This window comes from Peromyscus eremicus, chromosome 14 (genome assembly GCF_949786415.1).
Source record: "Peromyscus eremicus chromosome 14, PerEre_H2_v1, whole genome shotgun sequence".
In the NCBI taxonomy this organism is placed as follows: domain Eukaryota; kingdom Metazoa; phylum Chordata; class Mammalia; order Rodentia; family Cricetidae; genus Peromyscus; species Peromyscus eremicus.
The window spans coordinates 40333213-40355742 of record NC_081430.1 but is presented as its reverse complement, the minus strand read 5'-3'; the positions used below and the strand labels follow the sequence as shown (position 1 = coordinate 40355742).

At 40.2% G+C, this 22530-nt stretch overlaps 1 protein-coding gene across 2 annotated transcripts in view; it reads left to right on the top strand.

The window, feature by feature from the left end:
- Gtf2a1 (general transcription factor IIA subunit 1) overlaps nucleotides 1-8973 on the top strand; it is a 30851-nt gene extending 21878 nt beyond the window's left edge. For both annotated transcript variants that reach the window (XM_059278974.1, XM_059278973.1), the window contains exons 6-9: nucleotides 1015-1148; nucleotides 1450-1770; nucleotides 6727-6816; nucleotides 8662-8973. In XM_059278974.1, the coding sequence (XP_059134957.1) occupies nucleotides 1015-1148; nucleotides 1450-1770; nucleotides 6727-6816; nucleotides 8662-8769 (653 nt within the window). In that variant the 3' untranslated portion in view covers nucleotides 8770-8973. The remainder of the gene's footprint in view (nucleotides 1-1014; nucleotides 1149-1449; nucleotides 1771-6726; nucleotides 6817-8661) is intronic.
- Nucleotides 8974-22530: the final 13557 nt, after the last annotated feature.

Below are 22530 nucleotides of genomic sequence, written 5' to 3'. Positions count from 1 at the left end.
CTGTATATTATATGTTATTTAGTCATAATTACAGCAGTTCTAATTGGCTTAGCAAATTTTCATTGCTTGTTGAAAATTTGAAGCAAAGCCTTGTGCTTTGAACATATAAATGAGATGTTTATGTCGCCATTGAAATGTCTGATACTGTTTACTATGCTTTCTTCACTGCTACCATGCAAGCAGAAGTGATTAAGGCTATCTTTAAGTCTTTTTTATGTCATTTTAAATTTTACATGTATAAATATCTTACTTGCTTGTGTATCACATGCTTGCAGTTCCTTGGGAGTCCAAAAGAGGCCATCAGATCCTCTAGAACTAGAGTTAGAACTGGCTGTGAACTACCATGTGGGTGCTGGGAATGGAACCCCAGTTCTCAGGACGAGTAGCTAGTTCTCAGAACTGCTGAGCTATCTCTCTAGTCAGTCTCTCTCTCTCTCTCTCTTTTAAGATTAATTTATATGGTGTTGTACCTACTTTCTTATTAATCAAGTCTTATAATATGTTGTTAAAGCTTTATTGGTAAAAAGTGAATGAAGGGGGCTGGAGAGATGGCTCAGTGGTTAGGAGCACTGGCTGTTCTTCCAGAGGACTCAGGTTCAACTCCCAGCTCACATGGCAGCTCACAGCTGTCTGTAACTCTAGTTCTAGGGAATCCACCCTCACACAGTCATATGCAGGTAAAACACCAATGCATGTGTGTGTGTGGGGAAGCTAATGAAGATAATAAGTATGATGAAACATTGGGATATAGAAGGAAGTTGGGAACAGTAATGATTGTAGTTTGTCATGTATAGTTGATAACCCTTAGTAAAATGGTTAGTCTTCTAACTTGGTAATTTCTAGGTCCTTTGGCTTGAAAGCAGTATAAAGTCATTTCTTTGTGTATTGATTGCTGCTGAAATAGCAACTTGGAGATACACACACACACACACACACACACACACACACACACACACAATTATATATTATAATTTTTTTTTTAATTTTTTATTTTATTTTATTTTTTTGCCTTAGGCCAACTTCTTCAGGTGGTCCGAGCAGCCAATGGTGCCCAGTATATCTTTCAACCTCAGCAATCAGTTGTTCTACAACAACAAGTTATACCACAGATGCAGCCTGGTGGAGTACAAGCTCCTGTTATCCAGCAGGTAAAGCAATGTTACCATCCTCTGGGACCCATCTGCTGCTGCTTTTGCTGCTATAGCTGTATGAATCTATTGTGTGGTTCTCCACTCCCCCCCCCTCCAAGTTTATATGTGCACAGTAGTCAAAACAATGTTACTCTGAACTGTTGTTATTAATGTTACTACAATCATCATCACCATCATCATCACCAGGCCTCCAAGCCTAATTCACATTTCTCACGTTTAAAACTGAATTATTATTAGTTTGGTTCTGGTTTCTTGATCCCTCTTACCAGTTGCTAATAGGTGGTTTTGTTTGCCCTAGGTCCTAGCCCCACTTCCTGGAGGGATTTCACCACAGACCGGTGTCATCATCCAGCCACAGCAAATCTTATTTGCAGGAAATAAGACTCAGGTCATCCCTACTACAGTGGCAGCACCCACAGCAGCACAAGCACAGATACCTGCAGCTGGCCAGCAGCAGCCACAGGCCCAGCCTGCTCAGCAGCAAGCTCCATTGGTGCTGCAGGTTGATGGAACGGGAGATACATCATCTGAGGAAGATGAAGATGAGGAAGAAGACTATGATGACGAGGAGGAGGAAGATAAAGAGAAAGATGGAGCTGAAGATGGGCAGGTAGAAGAAGTAAGTTTCTAGTCAAAAGAAAAGAGACTTGACTAGAGAAGCCACTCATCATTTACTGTTGGATTTAGTGCTCAACAGACAAATGATATGCTATCTCTTCAGAGGCAGAGAGAGGTGGATGCTTGGCCTCAACTAGCTTTCTCTACACTGTCCAGGACCCAACCCCAGGAAGTGGTTTCACTCACTTTTGAGTGTGGGTCTTCCTTCCTCAAAAACCACATCATCACAGTCCATCATAGGAATTCTCAGGAGCTAGATTATCCCTCATAGGTGTGCCTGGGGGTTCGTCTCCTAGGTGATGATTATAGATCCTGTTAAGTTGATAGTAACAGTAGCCACCACAGGCTCAGTTTTTAAAGGTATGTATACCAAATGGAAATTATAGTAATAGGGATCGTGCAAATCACATTTTTGCACTTAGTTATTCGTGACGTGGCTTAAGCATAAGCTATTGGTAGGACAGATAGGTGTAATTTATCTCCTGTTTTAGTAATTAAAAAGGCATGGCAGTTTTTGGGGAGAGAGGAAACTGGAGAAAAACTGAATGTGACAGCCCAAGCCAAAGCCATCTTCTGACCTATTCATACCAGGTCCTCAGTAATCTGATATTCATACCTTTTTCTTGACGCCTATAAACAGGTCCCCAATTTCTCCATTCCTCCAGGGTAGTTACTATGTCCAAGGTGATTATTTGGCCCACCACAATTTTCATGATTATTGCTTTGCCATAAAATGGAGTCTTTTTTAAAATCTTAATACAAAATTGTTTCATTTTACTTATTTGTATTTATTTATTATTGTTTTGGTTTTTTGGAGACAGTTTCACGTGGTAGCCTAGGCTACAGGTCTGTAACTCATTATCTGGCCCAGATGGGCCTTGAGTTTGTGGCGATTCCAAGTACTGAGATTGTAGGTTTGAGCCATTGTTTGGGCTGAAACATTTTATTTTTCCTAAATAATTTAGTTGAAGATAGTTTGTTAAATATTTGAGGAAGCAGAGTGAATAAAATATTTTAAAATATGACTGTCCTGGCCTCTACCATTGAGGTGAAATTTTTCCATTACTTAAGTGTTTTGGTGTTCTTCCCCTGTCCCACCTCTTCCTTCTGCTCTCAGAGCATCTGTGCCAGACTCTCTCATTAACTTGTCTTTGTATTTCAATCCGTGTTCATGTTTCCAAAGATAATATTGCTTGAGGTTTGCTTGTCACGAATAGTGGAAGTGCAATATTTTTAACATAGTTTCTGTTCATTTTTTTTTTTTTTAAAGAAGGTAATCCTGAGGTTCAGCCAGGTTGTTGCATATAACTGTGATTATTTTTACCGTTGACTGTACCATCATTTGATTATCCTTTTTTTGGATCCATTGAACTTTTGGGTGGCCTCTAGTTTTTTACTGGGAACTTACATATGTATTTCTCTCCAGTATTGTACATGAACATGGACTTGCCAACTTACTGTACTGATGTGCTCTGCCATTTTGTCTGTAATTTGTAGATGTCCACGTCATCACTTCCTGCTATTGGCAGACTGTTGGGTTTTTCCAGTCTGGTAGAAAAATGGTGTCTTGGTTTGGTTTAGTTTGAACTTCTTTAAATACTTAGGCGCTTCAGCCTCTTTTCATGTATCTACTTGTTACTTGTATTCTGATGATGTGGAAGTTCTTACTTAGCATTAGCCCCAGCCCTTTCCTCAGTTTTGATCCTTCCCTAAGGGACATTTCTATTGCATTTCCTCCTGCTTGCTGGTGTTAGAGATGTGTATACAACTTTTCATAGTCCTCATTGAGCCAGCGTGATGATGCCTTTTGTAATAATGCCTTTGTTGATTCGTTTATTTTCTATGTAGATGGACCTGCTTTTAATAGTCTACTGCTAAGTATATTTGTTGTTTTTTGTGGATGTCTTTTAGGGCTAAAGGAATTCATTCTCTTTGTAATTAGCCAAGTGCTTTGCTTTAAAAAACAAAAAACTAAGGAAATGTATTTTGTTATTAAATGCTTTTCTGCAACCATTAGATAGTCACAGTATCTGATTCAGACTGTCATTTATGAATTTCATTGATTTATTTTAATTGGTAATGACACAGCTTCGTCACTGTGTTGTATGTACTCCCTGTAACTCCAGACTCGCGTTGACAGAAATTTTGCGTCCGTGTGCATGAGTCCTGTGACTTCTTTTCTCAACCATCTTCTCACCAGTTCTCGTGTTAATAATACCCTATAGTACCCCTATGGAAGGATTTGGACTGTTTTGTTCTAAAGATGATAAGAATCTCTTCTGTATTTGTTTTTGTTATTATTTTTGTTAATTTACTGTTGTTTTTGAGACAGGGTCTCATGTAGTCCTTGCCAGCCTGAAACCCTGTACTGCCTAAGTATTGGGATTAAAATTGTGCACCACTGTCCATGCCTGACTAAATTTGGGGGTGATGGTTGTTGTTGTTTAAAGGCAGAGTCTCACTGTGTAGCTCTGGCTGTCCTGGAACTCAGTACATAGACCAGGCTGGTCTGTAGCTCACCCAGATCTGCCTGCCTCTGCTTTCCGAGTGCTGGGATTAAAGGCGTGGGCCACTGTTAGCAGCATCTGTGGGTATTGTTAAAGCTTGTTGCTTTATTCTGCCATTGAACTGTCTGTCCCTCAGCTCATGAGACCACCTACTAAAGTAAGGTCTCATTCTTAAAACTTTAAGCAATTCAGTTCTGCCAACAACCTGAATGAGCTTAGAAAAGGACCCAAAGATTCAGATGAAATTATGTCTTGGGATACCATGAATTTTAACCTTTGTGAGACTAAACAGGGAAACTTGTTAGGTTGTGCTATATGCTTGCACCTTTGACCAGCAGAAACTGTAATAACAGATGTGGTTTTCCTAAGCATTTGTAGTCATTAGGGAAATACAAATCTAAACCACAGTTAGGGGGCTTGTCACACCTCCTAGGAGACTACAATTTTGTTTGTTTTTTTAAATTATGTGTATGGGTGTTTTGCCTGCATATATTTCTGTGTACCACATACATGCAATGCCTACAAAGACAGGAAGAGAGAGTGTCAGACCCCTTGATGGTTGCAAGCTGCCATGTGGATGCTGGAATTGAATTCAGGTCCTCTGGAAAAGCAGCCAGTATTCTTAAGTGCTAGAGCCATCTCTCTAGCCAGGATGGTATAATTTTAAAAGAAAGTATATATACATTGGTGAGGATTGGGAAAAATCGGAAGACTTGTGTTTTTCTGGTGTGAACATGAAGTGGTACAGCTTTTACGGAAAACAGTGTGGTAGTTGTAGTTCCTCAGAGTTAAGCAGAGAGTTAGTCCTGTGCTGCTGAGATTCACTTGCAAATGCTTGTAGGGAAGAATTGAAAACAGGTGTTCAGACAAAAATGTGTACATGAGTGCTCGTGGCAACACTCTTGTCTATCCAAACAGAATAGGTGTCCTGGATGTCTGTTAGTATCTTGTGAATGGCAAATAAAATGTGTCATATCCATACAACAAAATAGCATTTAGCTGTAAAGAAGCATGAAGTACTGATGTATGCTATTACATGAGTACACATTGAAAACCTGACAGCACAGCACAAACGCCCACAAATTGTGTTGCTCCATTTTTATATCCAGGATAGGCAAATTCATGAAGTCACAGAGCAGATTGGTAGTTACCAGGAGACAGGAGGGACTATAGAGTGATTGCTTATGAGTAAGGTTCTGGAAGTACTCTGGAGCTACATAGCAGTGATGATTCCATTAGGAATGTCTGTAGAGCATTTGAAATGTACATTCTGAAAGGGTTAAAGTTTGACCATTTTTCGCCATTTAACATAGATATTTTCATTTAAAGAGTATATATATCTATGCACACCTATGTTTGAGTGACATACACCTAATACACGTAGGCTTTTGTCTTTCTTGGTAGTTTTCCTTTCTACCTCTGTTTTGTCTTTTTCCTCCTTCATTTATTAGACAGCTGAGTTAAAACTTTTGTTCTGTACAAAGATGAAGTTCAGCCTTAGTTTATCCCTTCCTTTGGCTTTATTTTGGCCCTGAGATATTTTATCCTCTGCATTTAAGAGTAATTGAAATCTTAATTATTTATTATAGCTCCACTATAATGTCATTGTAATGACAAACAGTACTGATTTGGTCCTTAGTGTAGTCCTAAGGCCATACTACAGACCGATTGTATTCGTTGCTTTCTTCTCCAATGTCACTGTTGGTTTGGTTTGGTTTTTTTGTTTGTTTTACAGTTGCTGGTGCATAATACCATGACCTCACAACACAACCTTCATATTTTCTCAGGTTTATTTCTAGGTATCTGAAACATTTATTGGTGAGAATTTATTTTGTGCAGTTATTATTATTTTTCCAAACAGGGTTTCTCTGTGTAGTTTTTGCCTGTCCTGGATCTCACTCTGTAGACCAGGCTGGCCCCAAACTCAAAGAGATCCGCCTGGCTCTGTCTCCCTATTTTGTGCAATTATTAAAGAATAAAGAACAATTTAAAAATAACTTTATGTGTATGGCTGTTTTGCCTGCATGTATGTCTGTTTACCACGTGAGTGCCTGGTACCCAGGGAGTCCAGAAGAGGGCATCTGGTCCCCTGATTAGATTTAGAAATGGTTGTGAGCTGCCATATGGGTGCTGAGAATTGAACCCAGGTCTTCTACATGAGCAGACAATGCTCTTAACAAATGAGCCATCTCTCTAGCCCCAAAGGAAATAAATTTTAACCCCTTTGATTCTTTTGTGTTCTGTAGCTTAACTTCTACTGAGTTTCTTGCTGAAATAACATTGGCAAACCTTCAGTATTGACAGCACTACATCCACAGTGTGTGTGGACACACCTGATACTTAGTTCTCAGAGAGCAGCAAGGTCACTGTACTTCTTTTCACTAAATGTTAGTTGGAGACTCTATAGCAATACATTGAGATCTAGGTATAAATTCTCTTTTTGTTTGCAGGAACCCCTCAACAGTGAGGATGATGTAAGTGACGAGGAAGGGCAGGAACTCTTTGATACAGAAAACGTTGTTGTATGCCAATATGATAAGGTAAGGACTTCATTTTACTCATGGACATTGTTTTTGCTGTAGTTTCTCCTCTAAACAGTCTTCTCAGCCTTACTGAAAGATGTAGGCAGATGATGACTGCCCATACTTAATTTTATGTTGTACTTCTGAGACCAGGTTGTATTTAACAACTAAGGATGGCCTACAACTCTGTGTACCTAGCTAGCTCAGGGTGGCTTCATTTTCAACTGTACTCCTGCCTCAGCCTGGGTTTATAGGTGCACACTACCATGTCCAGCTTAGTGGGACACCAGCCCCCACCGTTATTTACCCCAGGAACTCTTGAGGATTGAGGGATAAGAGACTTAGTTAGAAATAGAGGGGAGAGAAAGAGAGAAAACACAGGATAGACTCGGGTGGGCCTGGATCCTTATCCACCGGCCCAGAATTTTATTCCAAAGTGCTATTTATAACAATGCCAAGGGGTGGAGTAAAAGCCCTCCCCCTTGCTAGATACAGTCCCTGCACTCAGGCCCGTGGTCCAGTCATCCTCTCTATGCAGACCTGTTGGGTAAAGCTACTAGGAAACCTGGAAGTGGGCTCCTACATAGCTTGCCTTTTTTATTTATTTTTTATAGACAGTGTGAAAGAAAGCATTGTGTTTGTTTCATAATGTCTGGATAGACTAATTCCTTAGCATTACCTTTGAAAAGTAAGTAATGAGTAGAATGGGAAGAGATGATTATTTTTCTTTCTTTTTGTAAAAATTTATTTTTTTAGTTCATGTGCATTGGTGTTTTACCTGAATGTAGTATGTCTGTGTGAGGATGTCAGATCTCTTGGAACTGGAGTTACAGACAGTTGTGAGCTGCCATGTTGGTACTGGGAATTGAACTCAGGTCCTCTGGAAGAGAAACCAGTGCTCTTAACTGCTGAGCCATCTCTTCAGCCCTGAGATGATTGTTTTTGTATTCATTCCACATCAGCTTGTAAACATCCCCTTTTCCTTTCAATGACATAAACTCTTAAGAGAATTTTGTCTTCATAAACTTCAGCTCCCTTGAGTCTGAAAAGACCTAATTAGATTATATTTTATTACTAAGAGGACCAGGAAATAAGCAGTAACCAATAAACAGATGAGCTTTAAGAGATTGCTTAAATACTGTGTTTTCTAATGGTCTTAGGCAACTCCTACAAAAGGGTCATTTGACCCCAAAGGGGCTGCGACCCACAGGTTGAGAACCATTTTTTTGGGGAAGGCTATAATTAAGTCACTTAGTGATAAGCTCTTTGTCAGTCTTGAAATTTATAATACTTTCATATATTACTTGGATTTTTCTTTGTAACTATGTGTTTCTTTCCTTAAAGAAATGTTTATTGAGAAGCAGGGAGCCCTAAGTACTTCGGGACTAGAGTTGTGATAATGAACATGCATTATTTGTATCCTGCAAGAGATTTCCTTTTAGATTAAAGAAATCTTAAATTTTTGTTGTTACAACGAATATGATAAGTAGTGCTTATATCAAACAGATCTATAGGGAGAATGCGAATGTAATGGTTCTTACTTAGTAAAAGATAAAACCAGACCAGTTGCATACCAGTAACCTAAAGTCTGATACATTATTGATAATTTTGTGTATTGTGACTTACCCTCAACTACAAACAGTATAGCAAATGGAATTTTTTTGTTACCTGTAGAAAAAAGACTGAGGTTAAAACAGCAGAAGTCCAAGAGACCTACTTGCAGCCAAATACCCAATACATAATTTCATGATAGCAAGTTACCAGATGAGAACTTGCTTAAAGAATATTTCATGATGTATTATGAATGGGATTTTGTTGTTGTGTTTTCCTATTATATCTTTTGCATTCTCAATTTTTGTTTAGATACACAGAAGTAAAAATAAATGGAAGTTTCATCTCAAGGATGGCATTATGAATCTTAATGGAAGAGATTATATATTTTCCAAAGCAATTGGAGATGCAGAGTGGTGAAGAGTTGCTTCTTTCCTTTTATACGTAAGACAAAAGAAACTTAAAAAGTTAAAATGGACGGTTTGAAACTTGGAACATATATCAACCAAAACTTCACTTCTGCATGTCAGAAAGCTCAGTAGAAGCAAAGCTCCTGGAACAAAGCGACCGTGACAACACAGACACTACTAACTGGCAAGCCATGGAACTGTAGCACCTGGGGTTGTTGGGCGGGCGGGTGGGGTAGGGGTTTGTGTAGGAAACTGTAACTGTCCATTTTAAATACAGGAACCTGCCATTGGTAATTAGCATGTAAAGCTTTGTCTATATTCCTTTCTCCAAGTTGGGCTGTCAGAAGATACTTGTTGGAATGACCTGAAGAAATTTCCCTTTTGATAGATTGAACTGAAACTGCTTATTGTATGTGGTTATATTTGGTACAAATTGCGTGTGAGCTTTTTACAGAAGGGCAAGAATTATGGTGTTGAATTTTAATTCACTTGTATAAGAAAATTTAAAACTCATAATAGATCTTAAACATTTTTACTTGTTATTCTCCCTCAGTAATACATACCTCTTGCTTCCCTGCTGTATGAAACATCTACTTTAGATTTAAAGAAAGGATCAGTGGTCACAGTTTGGAGACAAAGTTGACCCAAGAATGGATGCGTGTTTTAATTAGGTTTCATACTTGTTAAATGTAACTTAAAGACTTGGGTCTTACCTATGTTGAGTAGAATTAAAATGACAGCTTAATTTCCATATAGAAAAACTGCACTCAGTCCCATACTTCAAGAAGAAACCCCAAATTGGCTCCTCAGGAATATGTTTTTATTCACAAAGGTACCACCGAGCTGAAATTGTACAGTACTCTTGCTTTGTGAAGGTTTTTCTTGTGGGGCTACAGTGTGTGCTTAGCTGTGCATTTAGTCTTTATGTAACACTGAGGTGGCATTCTGTACATTGATCGAAGAGGCATAAGGGCAGGTGGTGAGGACTGGATTTTTATTAAACAATTTAGTAATTATAAAAGTTTCTTGTGTTTACTAGTAAAGAATTTTAGAAATTATTATTTCAATTGAACAAATTTTTTAAAAACTTTGTAATTTGAGGGGAAAGTTTGGGGGTGGAGGGGGTAGAGGGAGGTGGGCCACTAAATACAAATTTACCTCTCTTTCATTGGGTAGCCCTTCCAGGCTATTGATGATCTAGACTTGGGCTCCAGTTTGCACATGGGAAAGAAAGTATAGAGCTTTGACTTGTAGATGAAGAACTCTAGACATTGACTGTGTGTGATGATGTAGCTCTGGTTCGTGCCTGTAAGGGGCTCTACACAGTGTGGCGCTACAGTGAGTCAGCCTCCTAGGAACTGTGGGGATGCTCGCTCACCTTCATCGCTGTTCTAGTGACTAACAAAATTTACATTCAAGTTCGCTTGCCTGTTGGGTTTTTTTTTTTTTTTTTTGTCTTCCATTTTTGTCTTCCTTTAATTTGACTTTATGTAGTTCCAGAAGTAACAGATAAACTAAAGTATATTACAAAAGGAAAACTGTGAGTTATATAGTGCTTTTTTAAGCATGTATTTTTAAATTTCTTAATGCAATTGATTCCCCTCCCCACTTACCACCCCACTGAGCCAACTTATGTTGTGGCACTTGGTATAAGTGGTGGTGTCTTAACGTAATAGTAGTTAGATAATACAGTTTCTTGTTTTATTATTAATGTAGCCTTTTGGGGGAAGTTTGTTTATTCTCCTATTCTCAAAGCACACGCAGTTCCGTTTAATTATAACACTTGGAGAACAGAGGGAGTAATGTCCCATGGGTTCTGTTGTTAAGTTGTCCCTTGGTATAGTCTCTGGAAGGTTTGTGTTTACTCAGTGAAGCCAGTGACCTGAACTACCTATGGCAGTGCAGCGGTTGCTTCAGTGAAACTCGGGGGCTGATCAGTAGTTGTTAGGCTACAGAAACTTGGCTTCCTGTATGATAATTCAGCACATGTCCTGGGCCCTCTACATAGTCACACTTACTGAAGGTTAGCATTGTACGCCGGCCTGTTTTTTCAAACGTGAGAGTGACAGCAGAGGGCTGTTTTGAAGCAGGAAGTAACCATTTGTATTTGTACCTGTATGTTGCCTACTAATGATGGCCTCCTGGATGAGTGCTTTTCTCTGTGAAAACTCTGGAAGCTGGTTCAAACAACCCTGCTCACCAGATTGTGCTCTTATATGCTGGTATATTGTGTTCCTTTTTAAATCAAGTAGCATGTTGTATTTTTTATTATACTAGCTTTTGCTATGTAAACGTCACTTGCTTTGAATTCCTAATCATGCTTTTGCCATTACATTTACCAGATGATGTCATTAGGGCCTATTAAAATGTCATTCCTTTGGAAAGGCAAGGGATTCCCACTTGCAGAATCTTAAGATGAAAGTAGCTTGTTTATCCAAAAGGTGGAAATAGTTCCGACTTGGAAATACTGAAGTCTTCAGCAGTGTTTTCAGAAGGTGATCTGTTGAGATTTGTACCAGTAGTGATGGCACCTCTTATGTACCATGATACCAATAGTGCTAAGGTTAATTGACACTGAATGACTGACTAAAGCAGAAATGTGTGCCTTTCAGTCTACGAACTCTTGCCTGGTGGTGGTCATTTGCAGTCTCAGACCACTGGAATGCCCGAGAGCACATGTGGTTTCTTAGAGTAACACAGCTTTGTCACGTGCAGTTTCTAGAGTCAAACACGACAGGAGGAGATCTTTATATTGGGCTTTTATATCTGAAATGTTCACATTTCTGTTAAATACACATCCTATTACACTGTTGCCTTTTTAAAAAGTCACGCTGGCATCATGACTCATGCAGCGTGTGCAGTGATTGAAATGTGTTCTTGACAAGCATACTAGATTCTGGCTTTAGAAAACAATGTAAAATATACTAGTTTTTATAGAAAGGCTTTCTTTGTTGTATTGAAAATCAAGGAATTTTCTTTTGGTGGCTTGAATGGACGAATGCAGAGTTGTCTCCCTCTGAGAATATTTTTTTTTTATTATCTTATAGCAATAATGTCCACCATATTAGAGGGTAAGTATTCCTTGTATAAGAAAACAAACATATCTCCTCTTAGCAACTTGCCCTTTATAACAGCATTTTCCTCCACTTGAGAAAGTTCTTATATTTTCTGATTACTTCATCTTGAACTTTGGAGCTTTTGTGCAATGTGCTATTTTATTGATCTTTGTACATTTTCGTTTCATGTTTCCTGCCTACCTGTCTGAATCAGCTACAGCAGACACCGATGTTTTGGTTTAAAAATGGTTGTTTTGTGTGTTTTCTCATGTGTTTCTCCTTCGGTTTGGATTTTAATCTGTTAGCCCTCTGGAAATTATTCTGGTTTATATTCTTCCACCTGGAAGCCTGCCTGTTGTCTTTCTCTTTTATCGTTCTTGCATGCATGATTTAAGGAAGAACCATCAAATTTAACCTTTTTGCTTATTTTGAGGAACAAAAGCTTCCTCCCTTTTGAGGGGAGAACAAAATAACATTGAATAAATAACTCCTCATTCAGTCAAGCTTCCTTAAATCAGTCCGGTATGCATCGGGTTGGGGAGGGGCTAATCCCTAGCTCTTCGGAGCTACTATTGTCGACTGCTGTTGTACATACTGTTATGTGTAAGGGCGTAAATATATTTATTATGTTTGTAAAATTCATTCTGTACACTTGCAGATCAAGGTTGCTCTTCTGTGATATAGGGGGTGTTAGGTTTTAAAGACCATCTTGGAATACAATTAAAGAGCTTAGTATTTTGATGTACTAAGACCTATTTTAAGTTTAATATTTTACCTTGCAAAAACTTTAATTAAAGATGTTATTTAAAAAAAGTAATGTTGCTTGCTTTGCTTACTAGTCTATGACATTGGCATATGGACAACTGAATAAAACCATACAGTTTAGACAGGAAAAGTTCAATAAAAATAGGGATATTGTTAAATTCTGTACCCTTAGTTAAATTCTGTACCTTTAAGGTAGTGGGTTTGGGATGCCAGACTGAATTGTTAAACTGTCTTAGAAATCTTAAGTGTGTTTAAAAGTTGTATTTCCCAGGCACAGAGGCATTTAGGATGGGTAAATTCAAACCAACTAAATGTAAATTAAGGTTAATATACTTAATGTTGTATTGAATGAGTATTTCTTCTCAAAAGCTTAGATTACATAGAATGAAGTTACTAAGGACATCATTTCATTTCTTTGTCTGGCTAAACTGTTTTCTCTCAGTTCAGAGTTTGTAAATAATTGCTTATTAGGAGATTTGGATTATTGAGGTTTGTATTACATATTGAATATATTTTGTGTTACTTTAGAAGATATTAAATTACTAGCAGTATTTTGATTTTATAGTTAATTCAAATGAATCATTAAGAGCTTGCCTTTTTGTAATTTTTTATCCTGTTATAAACTACTTTATCTAAGGAAACATGCAGATTTTAACTATTAAATCATAATAAAGATATTTTATTTATTGCCAGCATTTCTTGTATTTTGCAATTTAATTCAAGCTCCTACATTATGATTTAATCCTTATAACCTGAGTTCCTATCTGAGAAATAACAATGGCAAGGTTTTGAGTATGAAATAATTTGGATAATTTAAAATGACTTTTAAAAAAAAGTAAATCATCAAAATAACAAACTGTGATTGAGAGACCAAAATGTTCGTTCACAAAGAAGCCCAGAAGGGAGAGTTGGTGGACCTGTGCACCTAACAAGAGCCGACCAAGGCAGAGGAGGGAGAGGAGAGGAGAGGATGGGCATCAGAGAGTGGGAAGACTTCATGCCCTGAATTACATGTCCGAAATAGGTTGCTTTTTCAAAATTGAAATTGATAGAACTATACTATTTTTCATTTTCTGTGTATGATTGTTTTTTTTTTTTTTCCCTGCGTGTATATACATGCACCATGAGCATGCATGCAGTGCCCGCAGAGATCAGAAGAGGGCATTGGATCCCCTGGAACTGGAGTTATGAATAGTTGGGAGCTACCATGTGGGTGTTGGGAATCCAACCCAGGTCCTCAGCAAGAGCAGTCAGTGCTGGTAGTAGTTGAGCCATCTCGCCAGCCTGGGAAGTGCACTGTTTTAAAAATAAAGTTCCTGTATGTGTGGGGTCGTGCTGTGAGGTGAAGTGAGCACGGAGGTGCCAAGCACTAATCCACGAGTGTGACTGCTAATCTCTCCTGTTGGCAAAGAGCCCCCTGACTTCATCCAGTCCACGGAACTTCCATGCTAACGATACCACAGCTAGTTCTTGTGGGCAACCAAAAACAAGCCTGTGTTTTGATGGGCTGGGTCCCTCTAACCAAGTTACATAGCCTGTATCTGATGCTAGGATTTCTTTTTCTTTTTTTTTTAAGCCGTGAAAGACTTGACAAGATTCAGTGTGTGTGTGTGTGTGTGTGGGGGGGGGGGGGGTTGAGAGGGATAAGAGAATAATGGGAAGAGAATGCAATCAAAGTACATTCAGTGTGTGTGAAATTGTGAAGGAATAGTAAAGATGTCATAGCTGCGGTGTGGTGGGGACAGGGCAGGCACGCTTAGTAGAGATGGGGTAGCCCTTGGGCCCAGTTTCCAGGAACAAATGCTTTCCACCACAGCGAGACCTGTCAGGAAGAGGCTGTGGGTCTTTTCTGCAGTCTCCACTGCCTCCATGTCTTTAAATAAAGACATCCCCCCAGGGTCTAGTGTAACTTTGCTTCACATGTCTGTCACCAAGAACCTCAGCTGCCATGATGACTTAGGGAAGACATTGGGTGGCGACCATAATAACAGTAAGTACAACAGTACCCACCGACGGGGTTCAAAGGCCGTGGGAATGAGACTTGCTATTTGCCTGTCGGGGTGGGAAGGGTCAGGATACACTCCCTTGATTGCAGTCACCACACCCCCTGCCTCAACTACACATCATCCTGCCCCTAGGGTGGTCTTAGTGTGGGGGTGAGAGCATGTAGGAGGTGGCAGGTTATTTGGGGATTGAGATATCAACAATGCAAGCTGGTGCCAGCCTGTGGGAGAAAGGGGAGCTTGTCTCCTGGAAAGAGATTTCAAAGTTTTAACAACCCGTCACGCCACCTTTCAGGGGACAGCTAAAACCGTGAATCCCTCCTGTCTGTCTGATCTCTATATGAGGTGAGTAGATGATTATTATTATTTTAATCATCTTGGCAGGAAGGAAGATATTCTAAAGAGAGACACTGATACCTCTGCTTTTGGCTACCAGACTTGAAACAGTAGTCCCCAAAGGAATTAGAATTTCCTTGAGTCTTGTGCTGGGAAAAGGGAAAGGCAGAACCCTGGTGCCAGCCCGTGGGAGAAAGGGGAGCTTGTCTCCTGGAAAGAGATTTCAAAGTTTTAACAACCCGTCATGCCACCTTTCAGGGGACAGCTAAAACCATGAGTCAGTTGATGGGTAGACCACACCTTGCCCCGGACACTTAGCACAAACCTCTAGCTCTGTCTAAACCTCTAGCTCTGTCTAAACCCAAACCAAGTCAGGACCCCAAATACGGGCTTGGGAGGGTGTCACTGGACCCCTTGAATGTGGCCACACTGGATAAATCTTTGACTAATACTGGTCTCTTCATTCGGCTTGTTGAAGACGGGTGGCTGAACCTAGCTTATGGCTGCCAGGGCCCAGGCTTCAACCCTAACAGCTCCTACGACTATGTGTTCCTAAGTCATTCAATCTGGAAACATGAGGGCAAAGTCACTGCTGTTCATGTGAGAGTCAGCAAAGTCTGTAGTTAAAGAGTTTACACCTCACACAATAGTAAAATGAATTAAAGATTGGAAAAGATTGGTTTTGTTTTGACATGGGGGGGTAGTTATTTTTGTTTGCCCAAAGGAGATTTGTCTACAGTCAACCCATGTTTAAAGTTTCCCAATGCAATTAAGTGGTCTTGACTTCTAAAGTAGTGTGTAGCCCTTTTTTTTTTTAGGTTATTACTATGATTTGAATCTGAAAGTATTGTGTCTCTCTTAGATTCTGTACTGAAATCCTAACCATGAAAGTGATCATATTTGAAGTTGGGCCTCTGAGAAGTGAATTGGTCATGAGATCTCTCCACTTAATGAAGATAGTTAATCACTGTCGTTATGTAATACCCCAGAGAGTTAGGGAGCTAACCTCACATGTGAGGTTGCCGCAAAGAATGGTCTCTGGGAGGATGCATACCAGGATCTTGACCATGGGCTTCCCAGTCTCTAGAACAATGAGAAAGGAATGTTTTTAAGTTTTCCAGTTCTTGTATCTTGTGATTAAACAGCCCTAACAAACTAAGATAAACACTCCAGTCTTCAAAGTTAAATATCTGAGATCAGTAGCTCCTGCTGCCAAAGCTGTGAAATTGCACTGCCTCACTTGGCATGTTGAGCAGCACAGGTGTGCTGGGGTGAGGGGTGTGGTCTCTCCTGGGAGCAAGCAAGGAGAGGATAGATTATTGGGGGCCTGTATAAATGATTAAAATGCTGATTAACGTCAGTGTACTTTTTGTTATTATGAAGCTCCAGCAGTCCTAAATCATACTTATGAAAAACTCCTCTCTTCCTAAGAAATAATTATGTGTTCCAATCGGTTTAGTTGTCACAGTGTAATGGAGCTTTAGGACAAAAACCCAGCCTCAAGTCTAGGCCCAGCCACCTGTTCCAGTACGCCAGTTAAAGACAAGCAATGGTAAAAAGCAGTGCATGGCCGCATTGGGAAGATGGATGCAAGGATCCAGTGATTACTAAGTCCATCATGGCACTGACCTGAACTTGCTGTTTATTTAGAAAGGAGAGACAAGATGCAGCAGTTGGGCATGATTAGGCAGTCTGGTTGAGCTGTGGTCTAGCTGATTGTCTTGGCACTTCTACCAGATGATTTGGAGCTCAGAGGGGATCAATCTGGTTCCAATGAGGTGATGCCCCTGCTCCAGGCTAGAGCCTCTTTATCACAGATACTGTTCTCAGTTTAGAGGTGGTTAGTCCTGCAGGATTTCTGTTCCTGGAATCCGAGGTGTCTGCAGATTTAGGACAGACCTACCTTTGTGCCATCAGCTTTGACTGGGGAAGGGATGGGTCCGGTTGATAGACAGTCCTTGGTGATTATCATGGCAATTCAGAGAGGCAGGGATCTGACCCAAGGAAAACAGACACAGCGGCCAAGCTTTCAGCTTGCCTTTATTTTTAATTCAACATTTTTTTTTTGTTTTTGTTTTTGTTTTTTTGTTTTTGTTTTTTTTGAGACAAGGATTCAGCTAGTCCCAAACTCACTGTGTAGCCAAGGATGACCCTGAACTGCTGATCCTCCTACCTCTACCTCTCAAGTGTTGGGATTACAGATGTGTATTACCACATCTGGTTTATGTGGTGCTGGGGCTCAAACTCAGAGCCTGGTACATGCTAGACAGACATGATGCCAACTGAGCCCTCTCTAGCCCCCATTCTGCTTTTTAGCCACCTCGGGCTCGAGTGGGGTTGGTGCTTCTCAGCAATGCAGCTTCTAATTCCCTGTTGTGAGAGTGCCGAGGACTTAAAAAAGTTTTTTTTTAATGTGTTGTATTTTTATAACTACAACTCAGAGATGTTAAATACATTAATGGTGAATTTGAATCCTATTTTATTGTCTAATATTTTCTTAAGTTTCATAGAAATGGTTAAGGCAATCTCCAAAAGAGGGGTAGTGTATGAATCCGCGTGAATGAGTCATCTACAGTAGTGAAGTTCTTAGAAATAGCAGAATGGCCAATACCAAGACCTGGGGATTGAAGAAATGCTTAAGGGGTGTATAGTTTCAGCTTTGCAAAATGACAAAATCCTGGAGGTGGTTTTGTAACCCTATGAATGTACTTAATACTGGATAGCACATTGAAAATTAAGATGGCAATTTAAACCATTTTAAAGTTTGTTTCTTTTTCTTTTTTGCTTTCTATGTGTATGGGTGTTTAGTCTGCATGAATGTCTGTGCACCATGTGTGCACAGTGCCTGTAAAGGATGCTGAGTCCCCTGGAACTGGAGTTACAGAAGGTTATGAGCTATCATGTGGGTGCTAAGAACCAAACTTAGGTCTCTGCAAGAGAAGCGAGTGCCATCTCTCCAGAACCAATTCGTGTGTGTGTGTGTGTGTGTGTGTGTGTGTGTGTGTGTGTGTGTGTATGTGAGTGTGTGTACACCACAGCATCCCATGAGCAGATGACAATTTGCAGATGTTAGTTCCAGCCTTTTGTCATGTCCCCAGACAGAACTCGGGTCTTCACACTTACAGCTAGTGTCTTTACTCACTGAGCATATCTCTGGCCCTGTTGCCTACAATTCTGTCTTTAGTACTTTAATAGCCAATTATTGCCACCTCTGTGTCTAATTGAACTGGCATCCTTGTAACTAGCAGATCAAACCTTTTGGGATATATTATATTAGCAGATCACTAGCTTCCACTAACCAAAAGCTAAGAATATCAATGGCGTCTGAAACCTGTACCAAAGATTTCCTCTCTTTGCTATTACCCACCTTGGTTGCCCTGCATTCTCACTGATATATCTGAAAAGTGCCTTGTTCATGGATTTCTTTTGTTCTGTAACTACAAACCTTCCTGTTATTTGAGACTACCTAAATCCATATCCCTGGGACATGGTCACTCATATTGGGCTCAAGAATAAACCGTTACTCTCTTTTAAGTGAGAGCTGCATTTAACAGTTTCAGTGACTATAATATAGCCTTTAATATGCTAAGACCCAAGATGTCTTCTTGATTCTCCTCTCAAAACACATTGGGGCTGGAGAGATGGCTCAGCAGTTAAGAGTGCTTACCACTCTTTCAGAGGACCCAGCTTTGGTTCCTAGCATCTACATTGGGCAACTGCTAACTGCCTGTAACTCCAGTTCCAGTGGATCTGGCACCCTCTTGTGGCCCCTGTGGGCAGGCACCCTCTTGTGGCCCCTGTGGGCACCTGTGCATACAATACCAAAACACAGAAACAGACACATACAAGCACACACTCACAACTAAAAATAAAATTTTAAATGTTTAAAAAAACGTAGCCAGGCGGTGGTGGCGCACGCCTTTAATCCCAGCACTTGGGAGGCAGAGCCAGGCGGATCTCTGTGAGTTCGAGGCCAGCCTGGGCTACCAAGTGAGTTCCAGGAAAGGCGCAAAGCTACACAGAGAAAGCCTGTCTCGAAAAACCAAAAATAAATAAATAAATAAATAAATAAATAAATAAATAAATGTAGATTTCAATTCATACACGGCTCAAGTCATATTTTATATTAATATTTTGTGTATTTTTAAACTTTTGAGATAGTGCTTTGCAGCGAAACCCCGACTGGCCTAGATGTCTGTATAATTCAGGGTAGGCTGAAATTAATGGTGTCCTAATGTTAATATATGTAATAAAAAAGGTTTGTGCAATCATTCCAAAATTATAATGTTAGCTATTAGCAAGAGAGAGAAAGAAAGAGAGACAGAGACAGAGAGACAGAGAGGACATTTCATGATTGGTTCAGGGAACTGTGACAAACTTCCCTTAAATTAGAAGTAGACAGGCCAGATAATGTCAAATCCTTGTGGGCTTGTAGAGGAGGAGTCTGAGCTAGAAAATGTTTCTTGTTTCTGGTCACACTGAAAACACACTTTGTGCTTATCAGTTGTCTCATACTGCAGAACCATAGGAATCTCAAAAGTTTAGGTAGGTGTGTAGATGTGTGTATGGGGTTGGGAGGGTGTGATTCTCACTTTTATCCAAGTTACTATCATCAAAGTCACTGTTCACTCCCATTTAGTACTTTTCAAAGAGGAGGTATATCTAAACATTAAATTATGTCAAAGCATTAGTAAATTAAAACAATGAAAGGATTTTCATTAGAGTAAGAAAAGTTTCTTAGGTGTTTGAAAATGTCAAGTAATCGGATTCAGCAGAAGAGACAAGTAAGAATAGTAGCACTTGAAGAATTAAAAAATAACCCATGTAATTGATGTGATATGAAAGCTGATATTTCAACCCAGTAAAGCTTTGGAAATACATACATAAAAAAAAAAAAAACCCGTAGATTTCAAACCACCATCAAATCTCTGTGGCTTCACTTGCCAAATTTAGACAGTAAGTACTTCTTACCCATGCACCACTGCTGCCCTGGTCTAGCTTGTCATCACTGCTCCTCCTTCAATTATTCATGGTCTGGTTTTCTCCTCTTGTCTCTCACCACAGTCTGTTCCAGGGTTGACAAACTGCCTTTCCCCAGGGACTAAGTTGGGCCACTGCCTACTTTTCTATTTCCTAGGAGTTAAGAATAGCGGTTTTTTGTTGTTGTTGTTTTGTGTGTGTGTGTGTGTGTGTGTGTGTATTTGTACATGCGTGTATGTGACTGCATGTGTACATGGGTATAGCTGTGTGTAGCCTGAAGTCAACATCAGGATGCTAGGTGTCTCCTTAATCACTTGCTGTCTGATTTCTCTCTCTCTCTCTCTCTCTCTCTCTCTCTCTCTCTCTCTCTCTCTCTCTCTCTCTCTCTCTCTCTCACTTTTGAGACAGCGTTTTAAAATCTGAAGCTTATTAATCAGGCTAGGCTGGCTGGCCAGTGAGCTTCGGGGATCTGTCATCACTCCCCTCACCCTGTCCCCTGTCAACCCTCACCCAGTACTAAGGTTGTAGGAGCAGGGTACCATCCCTGGCTTTTTGCATGGGTCCTGGGAATCTGAACTCAGATTGTAGTGCATAGGCAGCAGGTACTTCCAACTGAGCCATCTCCCCAGCCCCATGGCTTCATATTTTTAAATGGTTGGGAAAATAAAAAGACAATTTTGAAGCATATGAACCGTGACATTCAATGCTAGCACTCCTAAATCGTTCCAAGGGAAGCCAGCCAGTTGCTCATTTTCTTACTGTGTGCAGCTCGTCTTGTGCCATAACAGCTGAGGTAGACAGCTGTGGCAGAAGTGTGCAGCCCACGACTCTGCTTTTTCCAGAACATTCTTTTTTTTCAACCAGTGCATTCTCAACAGCTCAGCCAGGGTGTTTCTGTCAACAACACTCAACTCACTCAGGCTGCTCTTTCTGCCCAAAGCCTCTGAATGGCTCTCCAGTTCTCTACAGCAAAGGGCTCTTTAATAAGGCCTGTAGAATGCTATCAATTGCCTCTTAGTTTTTATCTCTTATAGATCTCCTCCATGCTGGCTTCATTCTAGCTGCTCTGCCCTTCTATTCCCAGACATACTCCTAACCAGAATGTTGACATTTGTTCATTACTGTCTAGAATGCTTTCTCCCTGCAGCTGAGTAGTCTCTCCCCTCCATGAATCACTGGCCCAAATAGCAAGGGTTAGCGAGGCCTGCCCTGCCCTGCCCTGCTTCCTTACGTCCTTATCATACTCTATATTTTTTTCTACTACACCATTACTATCTAGCAGGCTATGTACCCAATACAAGCCCCACAAAAGCAGATATTTGGGTTGGCTTTATTCACCCCCAGCCCATAGCAGATGCTCCATAATATTTGTTTGATTTGAATTGAATGTCTAATATACCACTGTTTGTGTTCATAATTTGTTACTTGATGGTGAGCACTTACAAACACCTCCCAACTACACTATCATAATTCTGGCACAATAGAAATGTTTGAACATGGACTGGAGAGCCTTGGGCTGCTCTTCCAGAGGATCAGAGTTCAATTTCCTGGCGCACACATGGTGGTTCTCAGCTGTCTGTAACTACAGTTCCAGGGGATCTGATGCCCTCTTCTGGCCTCCTTGGGCACTAGTTATGCAAGTGGTACACAAAACATATACAGGCAAAACACATTAAACAAACAAACAAACAAATAGAAAAACATTTGGCTGTTACCTGCCTTATGACGTAGTTGGGTATCTTTTTGTAGTTGAAAATTACAGTTGGTCATATAAATTTCCAAAGACTATGAGAAAAGATTTTGCCTTGTACCATTTCCTCTAAAGGGTGGGCTATATACTGAGTCATTAGTCTTAGAGTTAGGAAGCATTATGACGTCACTCTGAAAACCTCCTAAGCTCCCAAAAATTCATAACTGCTTCCCTCTTAAAAGCACAAAGATTTTTAAAAAAAAAAAAAGAACAAAGATTGGGTCATCCGCATCTAAGAAAGAATTGATTAGAGCTTTTGTTTGATTCAGCTCTTGATTCAGCCCCCAAGAAGGCTGCCTCCTTCTCTAGCTGGGCACCCATAGAGCTTTCCTGCAGACAGCCTGTCCTTGGGCTCTTTAGCTGGCACGTTCACTGTCCAGTCCTGTTGGATGATTCTTACTACATAGTTTATCCTTCTGTGAAAACTCCATCTACTGCTGTGATTCATTTCCAGTGTCCAATGTTGTAATGGAGCCTTAGCACCTACCTCAATGATGCCAAAGATCTCATGAACATTTGACTACTATGGTGACCTGTTTTCTTGAGGCATCTACTCTTAACTTCTATAACTTAGCTACCAAGAACTAGACTCATCCTATTAATAACACTCACCATAACACACAATATTTACACTCTTATCCAAATCAACCCCTTGCCTTCAAAAACAGACAACAGAAAAATATATTAGGGATTAGGAAACTACCTCAGTTGGTAAAGTGGTTAACTTGTAAGCGTGAAGTCCTGAATTCAACCCCCAGAACCCATGATAAGTCAGGCATGGTAGTGTGCACATGGGATCCCAATACTGAGGGGAGAGACTGATGAGTTCTGGGGACCACTGGCCAGCCAGTGGTGTCTACTGGTCAGATTCCAGGGCAATG